This window comes from Heptranchias perlo, chromosome 2, assembly GCF_035084215.1.
Source record: "Heptranchias perlo isolate sHepPer1 chromosome 2, sHepPer1.hap1, whole genome shotgun sequence".
In the NCBI taxonomy this organism is placed as follows: Eukaryota; Metazoa; Chordata; class Chondrichthyes; order Hexanchiformes; family Hexanchidae; genus Heptranchias; species Heptranchias perlo.
Genome location: NC_090326.1, coordinates 90,824,756 through 90,839,542, shown reverse-complemented (window position 1 = coordinate 90,839,542; position 14,787 = coordinate 90,824,756). Strand labels below are relative to the sequence as shown.

The 14,787-nt window shown below is 48.0% G+C and overlaps 1 protein-coding gene across 4 annotated transcripts in view; it reads right to left on the bottom strand.

Annotated features, from left to right (window-relative positions):
• ica1 (islet cell autoantigen 1) overlaps nucleotides 1-14,787 on the bottom strand; it is a 164,663-nt gene that overhangs the window by 88,866 nt on the left and 61,010 nt on the right. For all 4 annotated transcript variants that reach the window (XM_068004038.1, XM_068004052.1, XM_068004031.1 and 1 more), the window contains exon 7: nucleotides 10,207-10,332. In XM_068004038.1, the coding sequence (XP_067860139.1) occupies nucleotides 10,207-10,332 (126 nt within the window). The remainder of the gene's footprint in view (nucleotides 1-10,206; nucleotides 10,333-14,787) is intronic.

Sequence of the window (14,787 nt, the reverse complement as noted above, 5' to 3'; positions counted from 1 at the left end):
TGAAAACAGCTAGAATACCTTTCATGGCCGTGCATACAGAGGTACATGGAACAAGAAGCTGAGGAAGACCAAGGAAGTGCTGGATATACAATGTCAAGAGTAACTTGTCACAGAAAGGGATACAGGTGATTGAATGTGGGTGGCTAGTTCAGAACCAACAACAGCAGAGTGAATTAATTCAGCCCCATCGTCGCTGCTGAACTGACGGACAGGAATTTAGTAGTATTAATATTACCAGCAGTGCAATACAGTAAAATAATTACTGTCAGTGTTGTTGTATGAATGCTTAACAGGCTTAAACAAATTCCTTTCACCACTATTTTACGGACAGCTTTAACCTATTTAAAAGAAACATATTAATGCCTACATTAAAATAACAGAGTGAGAAATTTGGCCTAAGCCTGTTAAGTGCTTGTAGGTGGATATCACTGTCTGTAATACTTACCCTGCTATAATATGCACATTTTCACCATAAGAAGAAGCTACAGTAGTTTTTCTTAAAAATGTGGGATGAAAGAGACAGATGAGACAACACATTGTAGCCCCAATGCACTGCAACATGGAGTGGTAGAATATGGATTTAATTCTGTATCCACTTAAATCCCTATAATGTAGACAGAGGGTGAACAATTTGCATTCAAATTACACCCCTTAGCTGCTGTTTCTGGAACCTGAACTTTTTGAACTAAATCACGCCCAATATGTACATGTCTCAAGTTCCGATGATGCCAAAGTGCCGTCAGTAGTGAGGTGGAGGAGAAGCAGACACCTGGTGCAGAGGCAGAATAAAAAATCTATTGCTGAAGGGTCAATGACAGCACTGAAGGAAGTAGGCAATCTGGGAGACAAGGATCACTACCGGTCCGAAGAAAGGAGCAGCAAATTTAAGGGAGCCAGACCTACTTGTCTTCATAATGGAGATATGGAGCGTAATTTTAACCCCCAAGAACAGGTGGGTTGGGGGCGGGTGGGAGGTTAAAATAACAGCTTTTTGGAACGGGACTGCATCCAGGCTCCAACATGCCCACTTCTGGGTTTAACCCAGGCAGGTTTGTCTACGTCTGCACAGCAAACACCAGGAAGTCCCGCCCCCACTTAAAGCCAGCGGGCCGACACTTAAAGGGGCAATGTACATCATTGAAATAGTTTAGGTACTTAATTTAGTGCATTGGAAAACTTAGATAAAATGAATTTAGCCTTACCTGTTTGGGTTCCCCATCACTTCCGATTCACATCAGGTGAAAGCAGGCGGGAAGGGCTGGATCCATGAGCAGAGTGCCATTATTGCACTGCTTGTTGGTCCGGAGGAGCAGGAGTGTTTCATCCAGGCCCAACAAGCTCACCTGGCCGACAAGACTCCTGCGATCGGCTGACCCCCCCCCCACCATGGTGGACTCTGACTTCACCCGATCTCTAATCACCCAAGACCTCAGATCTCGTCTTCCGATCTCTAACCTCTTCAAGTGACCTCCAATCTCCTCCCGACATCAGATCACCCCCACCACCCCGCCTCGATCTCCAAGTCCCGGCATCAGACCCCCCGATGTCCTTCCCGGCCCATGATCCCTCCCCCACTTCGATATCTCGCTGCAGCCTGCTAGCGCAGGCCTTCCTGCCAGACAGCCTGTCAATCAGGCTGGCTACCGGACGCGAAGCCCAGAAGTAAAATTGGTTGACCTTAAGGCGGCAATCACAGATTGTGACCCGCCATCATACCTTCCGGGTTTTGCAGCTGAAAATCTTCCACCCCTGCTGTCTTCCCAGCTCGAGGTCAAAATCATGCCCATGGAGCAGGAAGGACGGTTTGTTTGGGGTAGGGAGCTGGAGACCTGCCAAGAACGTGGTGTGCTTTTCGTGGATGGAGGTGGCTGTGGCAGTGAGTGCCACCCCCTTGAAACCCAGGATTCCTTTGCAGTGCAAAGAAGTTTGACAGAGACCTCACCAGAGCAACCAAGGTAGGCTACCTGCTGCATCTGATCTCTTCCCAAGTCTTTTTCTATGTGTGGCACTCCTTCATTCATTAGCTTCATGGTGCCAGAGGAATCAGAGGTGAAAGTGGGCTCTGACAGTAGAGAGCGCAGACTCCACAGAAGTCAGCAAGTGTGGCAGCCAATTTGTGCACAGCGTGGCCCCATAGGCAGATAATCTGTTTCTTTGGTTGTAGTGATTGAGGCTGGAGCCTGCGACCACAGGTCACAGGATCTTGCTTTAAAAAGGATGCTGGATGAGTAATACTCACAAACAGGCACTGAGGACCATCTCAGTGACAGATAATTAGGGTTACAGTGCAGTTTGATGCCATTCTCAATGCCAATATCAGAGACTAATTCAACACAATGCAGCACTACATGGAGTATGTGGTGGCATCACAAACGTTTGAATCCATCGCCCCTTGGCAAAGAGGCCTCCAGACCAATCACTGTATCCAAACTGGATAGTTTGATCACTGGCATACAGGCCTTGAGGGAGCGTCTGGAGTGATCAATAGAGAGCGGCTTCTGAGAGCTTTGAGGTGCCATCTCTCAGGGTTTTCAGGATCTAACTGATACCAAACGGTCTGCCCTCCTGCTGATCAGTGGGTATTGACATCCAGGACCCAGCACAAATAGCATGACTAGAGTTAGCCTTCAAGATGTCATCCTCTCTCCTAATGCCTGCTCATGTGACCTTTCTAGCCGGCCCCCTCAGATAGGTGTCAGGATACGGGACCAGGCTGATCACACACCATGTAGGTGATGCAGCCCACTGAAGACTCCTCCTGGGATTCAGAATCCCTAAAATAAGGGCCAATTTGGTTCCAAGAGGTTCATGATACCACAATACAGCCAAGAAGCATGTAGGGGAATTCCCCTTAGCGAACCCATGGTAAGGACTCCAAGTCAGAAGGGTGGGAAGCAAAAGATTTTCCTGCCTGAAACTTCTGAAAGGCAGTTTGCAGAATCCTATTTTAATTGCACAGCTGAGAAATGACAGTTTGAATCGCTTCAGTCAAAACCTGATGTTTCAGACAAAGTTTGTGGATATTCAAAGCCTGAGAACTCAACCACTTCTGAGTTTGACAAATCATGCAGGTAATTTTCTCCCATCTTACACAGGCTTAACATTGTCAGGTGTAATTCTGATGTAAGTAGTGGAATTTCTGGGATAGCAACTTTGGCCCTCACTATTCTGCCATTTTCAAACATGCAGCACTTTGGGGTAGGCACATCTTCTGCCAGAAGTCACTTCTGTTGGAATTTAGCGTGCATTTTAGAAAGTAACTCTGACGCATCTACACCATTTTTGCACCCTAGAAATCTCAAAATTTATGGCTCATGACTTATATCACCATTTCACAGTTCGGTGGAGATGGAGTCTTCTCACTTAAGTGGAAACCAAAACTGGCCATCTTTCCAAACTCTTTACATCTTGCATCCCACCAAAAGCAGACTTTGGACTTAGTGTCTGCTAAGAATATTGTTGGACTGGCAGCAGAAATCATGGGAAACTTGGCTTAGTCTGCAGATATACTGCCACTTTTGTGTCGCTGCTAAGTAGCTTCTGCTTTGTGGCAATGCAAAAAGAGCAGTATAACAATGGAGTCTTGGTCAGCAATCAGACTCTGTAGCTTATTAAATTAGGAAAAGTGAGGAATTCAAGCCATTTTCCAGTTTGCAAGTGACAGTATAACTCTGGTCTCCCATAGATCGGGTGTATAGCAGGAAGTCAGATGAACTGATTGAACACAAGGCAGATGAAATTTAATGCAGAGAAGTGTGAAGTGATACATTTTGGTAGGAAGAAAGAAGAGAGGTAATATAAACTAAATGATACAATTTTAAAGGGGGTGCAGCAACAGAGAGACCTGGGGGTGCACGTACACAAGTCTTTGAAGGTGGCCGACAAGTTGAGAAGGCTGTTAAAAAAACATGTGGGATCTTGGGCTTTATTAATAGACATGATGTGGAGATGCCGGTGATGGACTGGGGTGGACAAATGTAAGGAATCTTACAACACCAGGTTATAGTCCAACAATTTTATTTTAAAATCACAAGCTTTCGGAGATTATCCCCTTCGTCAGGTGAATGAGTGAAAGATTCTCAAATCGCATATCTTATATTAGGCTGGGACAGCATCACACCAATCAAAAGGTGTCGTTGTTGTTCAAACAGGCCAGTCATGGAAGGCCATCCCCACGCCTCCACTACTCGCCTTTAAACAGCCACCCAACCTCAAACAGACCATCGTTTGCAGCAAATTACCCAGCTTTCAGGAGAACAGCGTCCACGACACCACACAACCCTGCCACGGCAACCTCTGCAAGACATGCCAGATCATCGACACGGATACCACCATCACACGAGAGGACACCACCCACCAGGTGCATGGTTCATACTCCTGTGACTCGGCCAACGTTGTCTACCTCATACGTTGCAGGAAAGGATGCCCCAGAGCATGGTACATTGGCGAGACCATGCAGACACTGCGACAATGGGTGAACGGACACCGGGGAACACTTTAGCAGTCAAGGACATTCAGCCACTGATCTTCGGGTCAGCGTTCTCCAAGGCGGCCTTCGAGACACACGACAACGCAAAATCGTCGAGCAGAAGTTGATAGCCAAGTTCCGCACCCATGAGGACGGCCTCAACCGGGATCTTGGGTTCATGTCATGCCACACGTAACCCCACCAGCAAAAAGGGAAAAAAAAAGTTACGTGTTTTAATATTCTCTCTCTCTCTCTGCCATTTGGTCTCTTTCTTTCTGTCTGTATAATTGACACAATGTATATCCAGTGTACTGAGACGTGCTGTTCTCCGTGACTGGCCTGTTTGAACAACAACGACACCTTTTGATTGGTGTGATGCTGTCCCAGCCTAATATAAGATATGCGATTTGAGACTCTTTCACTCATTCACCTGACGAAGGGGATAATCTCCGAAAGCTTGTGATTTTAAAATAAAATTGTTGGACTATAACCTGGTGTTGTAAGATTCCTTACATTTATTAATAGAGGCATAGGGCTCGATTTTAGGGTCAGGTTACCTGCGGGTTTCCAGCGGGGGGGCCCCGAAAATCCCGATCTCCGATCACGTGACCGGATTCGGACGAAATCCCGGCCACTTCCGGGTACCGCGCTGACGTGCGGGGCTGCGCACGAAAGCCCCACTGGTGGGAATCCCGCAGGCAATTAAAGCCAGCGGGGTTCCACTTGAGAGTACTTAACTTGCTCGTTGTGGTCAGTTAATGAGCTGAAGCAGCTGTCAAAAGAGGAAGTGTGGGATTTTAGGTTCAACGCAGTCAGTTTCCCACACTGGGGGAAACAGTACCTTTCAAACCAGGCGTGTTGCAGCCAGCAGCCTGTGGCAGGTGCCAAGGTGCGCTCCACGGGGGAGAGCCCTCACCCACGCAGGAGGCCAACGCGTCACATAGGGCAACCCCTGCCCTCCACCAACCCCCGCCAAGCCAGAGGACAGACCGACACGAAACCGCAGCCCCAGTCCGAGGACCCACCCACCTACCCTGCACAACCCCTCACACCAACACCTGCCAGATGGGTGGTGCGTTGACATCGTCGGAGGACGAACAGGATGACCAGCCCCAGCAGCCTCGCAGTCCACGCCGTCCGCCTCGGAGAGGTGGGGCCCCCCAACACGGTGCTGCGGCACACCCACCTGCACAGCAGGAGGGAGGGCAACCGCAGAGAGAGATGCGTCGCAGGAGGCACTACCCTCCGCACAGGGTGTACAGAGCGAGGCTCAGCTTCATGGACCTCTCCGAGGAGCAGTGCATACGGAGGCTCAGAGTCAATCGCCAGGTAGTCGCCGACATCTGCAGCCTCCTTAACGACGAGCTGCTCCCTGATGGACCAAGCAGCATCTTCTTACCTGTCGCCGTCAAAGTCACCACTGCCCTCAACTTCTTCGCATCCGGTTCCTTCCAGGGTGCCACCGGGGACATCACCGGGGTCTGTCAGTCCTCTGCACACAAGTGCATAAGGCAGGTCACCGATGGGTTGTTCCGCAGGGCCTCCCACTACATCAACTTCGCCATGGACGAGCGCAGCCAGATGGAGAGGGCGGTTGGATTCCATGCCATGGCCGGCTTCCCACGGGTGCAGGGTGTAATCGACTGCACCCACATCGCAATACGGGCACCTCCGCATGAGCCAGGGCTGTTCATCAACAGGAAGGGGTATCACTCCATGAACGCCCAGCTCATCTGTGACCACCGCCAGAGATTCCTACACGTGTGCGCCAGATACCCCGGCAGCTGCCACGATGCCTTCGTCCTCAGGGAGTCCGCCGTCCCGCCCATCCTGCAGGCACCCAACGCCGGCAACGGCTGGCTCCTCGGCGACAAGGGGTATCCCCTCCACACGTGGCTCATGACACCTCTGAGGAACCCCATCACCGAGCCGGAGCGTCGGTACAATGACAGCCACACTGCTACCAGGTCTACAATTGAGCAGACCATAGGGCTTCTCAAGATGCGCTTCAGGTGCCTTGATCGTTCTGGGGGAGCGCTCCAATACACACCATTCAGAGTGGGACGAATCATAGTTGTCTGCTGTGCCCTGCACAACATGGCCCAACAGAGAGGGGTGCCGCTGGAGGAGGCCCCATCCACACCTGCCACCCACATTGAGGAAGGCGAGGGCGAGGAGGAGGAGGAGGAGGAGGAGGACGCGCCAGAGGATGTTGGACGACCCATGCGCCGAGCCGCGACTCACCGGGATGGTCGCCGGGCCAGGGACGCACTCATACGTCAACGGTTCTCCTAGAGTCACAAACTGCGAGGCGCTCGCATCTCCTCACCTGCACAGGCGAGCGGCCATACCAGCCCCCTCCACTGATGAGTGCTGCCAGTAATCCTGCACCCACAGCAGTGTGCCCAATGGGTGGCAGCAGGTGTTCGCCGTCATGATGGCCTCCACGGAACGCAACTATTGCACAAGCCGCGGAAGAATGGACGAGAGGTGGCAGGAGTGGTGAGAATAGACTATTTAATATCTGGAATGTGACATCATATAAGAAACAAAGTACGAAATAATAAACACCCTGGTGTATTCCCTTTGTGATTATAAGGCCTTTGCAATTCTTTTCCGGGAACCCCTACGTGGTGCTACCCCTGTGGCTCCAGCAGAGGTAGTGGCAGGTTGCTCGTCTTCTTGCCTTGACCGGGTAGATGCTTTGGGCGGACGGCCCCTGGGTTTCGGTGCCCATGAGGGCACCTCCACAGACTGCTCCTCCTGCACCGGGGCAGGGGCAGACTCGGCCACCTGGAGAGGAGGCACCATTGCGGGTACTGGTTGAGAGGTGGGCGACGGGTGGGACGTGGGGACGCCTTGAGAGCCGTCCCCGCTTCCATGTCCCCGGTCACCATCATCCCTCTCTTGGCCTCGGCCCACATCACCCCTTCCACCCTGCTGGACGGCAGTTTGGATGGCATGTGTGAGGCCTTGCAAGGCCACCCCTAGTGTATCCCTCAGCCTGTTGGTGGCGTCGGAATGTTGCTCACCCTGAATCCGTACAGACGTTGTGAGGGCCTGCAAGGACTCGAAGTGGAGCTGTGCGTGACGCTCGAGGGAGGCCAGCCTGTCCTCCACCGCAGACAGTCCCGCACCTACCCGCGACACTGTGTCGCCGGTACCCTCCTGTGCCTGCGCCACCAATGCCCACATGCAGGAGGTGGACTCCTCCATCGCCTGCGCTATTGTGGACAATGCGCGCGGCACCTCTGCCAGCACCTCAGCAATTAGCTGGTGGCCCTCGACGACTCTCCTTTTCTCTGGTGGCCCCCTGGGTTCAGCATCTGGGTCCGGCTGAGCAGAGCCTGGAGATGAGTGCTCCCTCCGTCGCGGACCCTCCGCGGCTGCCCCTGCCACCAGGGTCTGCTCATGCTCACTCGTGCGCAGTGACTCACCAAGTGCTACCCCAACTAGTTGGCGAGGGGGACCCACCGAGGTGCGTGTCTCTGCGCTGGTGGATGGTTGGCTCTGATGTGACGATGCACCCTCAGAGACCGCCATGTCCTCTGAGGAATCGCCCTCCACGCTCGCTTGACCCAAAGACGGACCTGCAAGAGAACAGAGGGCACTTTGAGGCATGTGGACCAACTTGACAGTGCGCCTGATGGCAGGTGATGAGACGGTAACTCGCGATCATGGGTGTTGAGTGTCAGCTTTCCCTTACCGGCCGTTTCGGCAGCGACACACTCGCCATCGGCCACCGACAGGCAATGTCGCGTGCGAGCGAGGTCGAGCGCCTCCACCTCTGCGTCGGTGAGCTCCACCACTTGCGGCGGCCCACCTCCGGTGCGTGCCCTTTCCCTATTGTTCTTGCTTCTCTTCTCCTGTGGAGGCAAAACACAGATGTGTGAGTGGGTGCGTCTTGCATCGTGAGACGCATCGAGCATCGGTGTGGTTGGGTTGAGCGTGGCGCGGAACGGATGGGAGGAAGCGTGGGCCACGTGCCCATCCCATTGCATGGGGATTGGGGTGTGTGGTAGTGTTCGGGTGGGGTCAGGGACGGTGGGTACTTGCGTGCACGGCGAGGATGGTGAATGAGTGGCTGTGAGGATTGCTGATGGAGCGCAGTGGTGGCTGTGCAGGAGGGGGTTGTGATCTGCTTGGCGTGATGGTGGGGACGGGATGTGGGAGGGTGCGTTGGTGTACTCACCTTGCCAGACCTAGTCAGGTCATTGAAGCGCTTGCGGCACTGCTCCCAAGTCCTTGGGGTGTTGCCCCTGCTGCTCACCTCCGCCGCCACCTCTGCCCATGCCTTCCTGGTTGCGGCGGCAGGGAACCTGCGTCCATCTTCTGGGAAGAGTGTTTCCCTCCTCCTCCTCACGCCCTCCAGCATCAGCTGCAGTGCCAGATCTGAAAAACGGGGCGCAGCCTTTCCCCTTTGTTGAGCCATTCTCCCAGACCTCTTGCTTGCAGCAGGAGGGGCTTTGGGAGACTGCCCCTTTAACTGGAGCTCCTACATCACGTCGACGGTACTGCGCATGCGCAGCCGGCCGGCACGCAGCTGGGGAGCGCAGAACCCGGAAGCAGGGCTTAATGGGTCCAATTATCCCGCGATCGCGTGGGCAACCCACTAATTTCGCCGTTCGCGTTTTCGACGCTCCCGGAGGACCACCCGCTGGGAACCCGCAGGCCTGCTAAATTCGAGCCCATAGAGTACAAAAGCAAGGAACTTATGCTAAACCTTTATAAAAGCACTGATTAGGCCTCAGCTGGAGTATTGTGTTCAATTCTGGGCACCACACTTTAGGAAGGATGTCAAGGCCTTAGAGAGGGTGCAGAAGAGATTTACCAGAATGATACCAGGGATGAGGGACTTCAGTTATGTGGAGACACTGGAGAAGCTGGGGTTGCTCTCCTTCGGACAGAGAAGGTTAAGAGGAGATTTGATAGAGGTGTTGAAAATCATGAACAGTTTTGATAGAGTAAATAAGGGGAACCATTTGCACTGTCAGAAGGGTCGGTAACCAGAAGACACAGATTTAAGATAACTGGCAAAAGAACCAGAGGAGATATGAGGAAACATTTTTTTTTTACACAGCGCGTTATGATGATCCAGAATGTACTGCCTGAAAGGGTGGTGGAAGCAGATTCAATAGTAACTTTTAAAAAGGAATTGGATAAATACTTGAAGGGAAAAAATTTACACAGCTATGGGGAAAGAGCAGGGGAGGGCGACTAATTGGATAGCTCTTTCAAAGTGTTGGCATAGGCACAATGGGCCGAATTGCCTCCTCTTTGGCTGTACCATACTATGATAACTGCGCGTTCAAAATGTTGTATATTTTTTTAGCTATAATTTGCTCAGCAGAAGGTTCTTAAGTTTTCACTTTCAGTTGACTTTTGCATATAGACACTGATGCATGGGTCATCACACCAACATCCATAGTACATACACATGCTGGGTCTCGGCACTAGATTCACTCAAATATTCAAATAATTCACAAATTTGAGTTTCAGTATGACCACAGTCAATGTGACTGTTGCACATTCGAACACAAACCAGTCTCAGATCAATATGTGCAGTAAGGGTAAAAATTAGATTAAAATGTATTGATTGTTTCACTTTTGAATCATTCTTCTATTCAAAAAGTTATTTTGCACTTGTTTTGATTTTTTTTTAAACGATGAACTCATCTACTTTCCTAACAATCATAGGTAACAAATAGAAGAAGATTAAAATATTCTAGTGCTTTTACCTGATATGTTGCTAAAATGTGAGAAAGAAGATTGCATCGACTTGCTCCAAGTAGGTCCACTTTCTGGCACACATCATTCTTTAGTTTGTCAAAGTGAATCTTTGTGTGGCGAACTTGGCCTTGGACCTTAAATTATAAAGAAATCACCTAATTACATAGTGATTGAACACAGTTCTCAGAGCGAGAAGCACAAGTAAAAGGTGAACAATCAAAACATTTCACCGTGTAATTAATCCACCATTTAACAAACCTAAATTGATCAAAGCAGATTTTAATCAGGAGTTTTGCTCTTCCAAACCAGAATTTCTGATCACAAACATTCAGATGCAGAACATCTTTTGCTGCTGCTGAATATTAGAAGTGCATCTTCATTCTAACAAACTTTTTTCCATGGTCTCATTTGAAACTCTTATTAGTAAGTTTACAACTGTTCAAACCTTTAAAAAAAACTGAGCTTGGCAACAGAGTTATTAACTGGTTCCCACAAGCTTGTAATAAAGATTGATTAGTCTGGAGTACAATGTTCATATAGCAGGGGGCAAAAAAGTCATTCCATGTCTCAAATTTGTGACCTCTTGAGTTAAAGACAACTCAATAATAGGGCAAGGGTTTATATCTGAAACGTCAACTGACTCGTATTTTCTCAATGGATGCTGCCTGACCTACTGAGTATCTCCAGTGTTTTCTGGTTTTGTTTCAGATTTCTAGCATCTGCAGTATTTTGCTTTTTGTTAATATCATTTACTGCTTGGGTGTTTATAGAGTTCAGGAAATAATCAATAAGTACATACTTAAGAAAAAGGAATGCATGGGGAAGGAAAGAGTACATTCAGAATAAATCATAGACAAGGAGAGCACTTTGTATTGAAACTATCTCTTCTACGTTTTCTTGATCCTTTAAGCAAAACATTTTATAAAGTATGGTTGAAGCACCCACACACATTAATCCACAAAACACTTCACACTCATTAGGATGGCTATAATGTGAGATTGTGCCAGCTGTAAGCTAAAAGGCAGACCAAAGAGAAAAAAAAATCACAAGCAAGTGCTTTCATTACGCTCAAGTTTCCATTTTAGTACAAAACTATTATAAACTGCCACATCTCTATGAAACTGAAAACTATATTCTATGAATCCTGTTGTGCCAGGATTGGTGCATACCTGCTAACCAAGTGTTATGCTAGTTTCTTGCAACAACAAAAAAAGCTCATTGATATATAAATGAAAACAAGGGACCAGTTGCACATTAATGCACGATAAAAGTCTACATTCTAAACAAGCACGTCATATCTCAAATGGCCACTATAAACATGTGGATAGTATGTATTCTGCTTTTTGTTCCAGGGCATTAATATCCCTATTTTTAATTTATTAACAACAATTTCTCCCATGTGAAATCCTAAGTGTTTTCTGTTGGTGGCAAAGTTTTGCCACTTTGGATTTATTGACAAATTGGATATCTGTCCAATCGAAATTTAATTTGGATAATGTAGGGTAACAGTGACCAAGCAGCTGGAACAGACATTATTGCAGCTAGTATTACATTAATGTCCCCAGCTCAGGGAAAGAAAATATCAATCTATTGCTTGGTGTCAGCTGTGGTTTAGTTGGTAGCACTCTCGCCTCTGAGTTAGTAAAGGTTGTGGGATCAAGTCCCACTCCAGAGACATGAGCACAAAATCTAGGCTGACAGTCTAGTCGGAGGTACTGTCTTTTGGATGAAACATTAAGCTGAGGCCCTGTTTGCCCTCTCAGGTTGATGTAAAAGATCCAATGGCACAATTTCGAAGAAGAACAGGGGAGCTGTCCTTGATGTCTTGGCCAATATTTATCCCTCAACCGAAACAGATTATCTGGTCATTATCACATTGCTGTTTGTGGATCTCCTGTGCAGTTGCTCATGGTAAACTGGATAATAGGTTGCATTATAAGGACAGGACTGCTAAAGCATGTAATGCACAACATATTATTCTGCTGCTACGGTAGGGCTGTGTCACCTTAAATCTACAAGTCTAAATGTTAAGTAAATAAAGTATCAGGGCAATAAAAGTTTAATTGTTTGGTGAGTGAACTGTGTAGTGTGAAGTCAATCAATCAATCAGAATTTAATAGCTCTTCAGGCTGCAAATCAGCACCGAGGTTGAAATGTCCAGTTTTCTCTCTTTTTAAATGTAAGTGCTAAGCCATATGCTACAACATTCTACCTTCTGTGTTACTGAAGATATTTTCTCTGTTGGTGGAATTGTTTGTGTATGTTCCAAATGGCATTCTTTCTCAGCTGCTAGAAATTTAAGTGGAATTAATTTGTCTATAATTAAGTGTAACAGGAAATAGTGACACATGATAGGTAATTTTCTAGCTTCATACTGCCAGCAGAGAGCCTTGTTCAGAAATTCAGATTCATGTACATTCTATCGGCAGATGAGGCTCCCCACTGGCAGCTCAAAGTTGAAAAATTATCCCTAGGAAGTGTGATGTGCCAGTCAGGAATACACACATATGCACCCTTTTAATTACTTCAATGTATAGATAGATAGGTAATACTGTAGAATCATAGAAGAATCATAGAAGTTTACAACATGGAAACAGGCCCTTCGGCCCAACATGTCCATGTTGTCCAGTTTATACCACTAAGCTAGTCCCAGTTGCCTGCACTTGGCCCATATCCCTCTATACCCATCTTACCCATGTAAATGTCCAAATGCTTTTTAAAAGACAAAATTGTACCCGCCTCTACTACTGCCTCTGGCAGCTCGTTCCAGACACTCACCACCCTTTGAGTGAAAAAATTGCCCCTCTGGACCCTTTTGTATCTCTCCCCTCTCACCTTAAATCTATGCCCCCTCGTTATAGACTCCCCTACCTTTGGGGAAAGATTTTGACTATCTACCTTATCTATGCCCCTCATTATTTTATAGACTTCTATAAGATCACCCCTAAACCTCCTACTCTCCAGGGAAAAAAGTCTCAGTCTATCCAAACTCTCCCTATAAGTCAAACCATCAAGTCCAGGTAGCATCCTAGTAAATCTTTTCTGCACTCTTTCTAGTTTAATAATATCCTTTCTATAATAGAGTGACCAGAACTGTACACAGTATTCCAAGTGTGGCCTAACTAATGTCTTGTACAACTTCAACAAGACATCCCAACTCCTGTATTCAATGTTCTGACCAATGAAACCAAGCATGCTGAATGCCTTCTTCACCACCCTATCCCACCTGTGACTCCACTTTCAAGGAGCTATGAACCTGTACTCCCAGATCTCTTTGTTCTATAACTCTCCCCAACGCCCTACCATTAACGGAGTAGGTCCTGGCCCGATTCGATCTACCAAAATGCATCACCTCACATTTATCTAAATTAAACTCCATCTGCCATTCATCGGCCCACTGGCCCAATTTATCAAGATCCCGTTGCAATCCTAGATAACCTTCTTCACTGTCCACAATGCCACCAATCTTGGTGTCATCTGCAAACTTACTAACCATGCCTCCTAAATTCTCATCCAAATCATTAATATAAATAACAAATAACAGCGGACCCAGCACCGATCCCTGAGGCACACCGCTGGTCACAGGCCTCCAGTTTGAAAAACAACCCTCCACAACCACCCTCTGTCTTCTGTCGTCAATCCAATTTTGTATCCAATTGGCTACCTCACCTTGGATCCCGTGAGATCTAACCTTATGTAACAACCTACCATGCGGTACCTTGTCAAAGGCTTTGCTAAAGTCCATGTAGACCACGTCTACTGCACAGCCCTCATCTATCTTCTTGGTTACCCCTTCAAAAAACTCAATCAAATTTGTGAGACATGATTTTCCTCTCACAAAACCATGCTGACTGTTCCTAATCAGTCCCTGCCTCTCCAAATGCCCGTAGATCCTGTCTCTCAGAATACCCTCTAACAACTTACCCACTACAGATGTCAGGCTCACCGGTCTGTAGTTCCCAGGCTTTTCCCTGCCGCCCTTTTTAAACAAAGGCACAACATTTGCTACCCTCCAATCTTCAGGCACCTCACCTGTAGCTGTCGATGATTCAAATATCTCTGCTAGGGGACCCGCAATTTCCTCCCTAACCTCCCATAACGTCTTGGGATACATTTCATCAGGTCCCGGAGATTTATCTACCTTGATGCGTGTTAAGACTTCCAGCACCTCCCTCTCTGTAATATGTACACTCCTCAAGACATCACTATTTATTTCCCCAAGTTCCCTAACATCCATGCCTTTCTCAACCATAAATACCGATGCAAAATATTCATTCAGGATCTCACCCATTTCTTGTGGTTCCGCACATAGATGACCTTGTTGATCCTTAAGAGGCCCTACTCTCTCCCTAGTTACTCTTTTGCCCTTTATGTATTTGTAGAAGCTCTTTGGATTCACCTTTGCCTTATCTGCCAAAGCAATCTCATGTCCCTTTTTTGCCCTCCTGATTTCTCTCTTAACTCTACTCCGGCAATCACTATACTCTTCAAGGGATCCACTTGATCCCAGCTGCCTATGCATGTCATATGCCTCCTTCTTCTTTCTGACTAGGGCCTCAATCTCCCGAGTCATCCAAGGTTCCCTACTT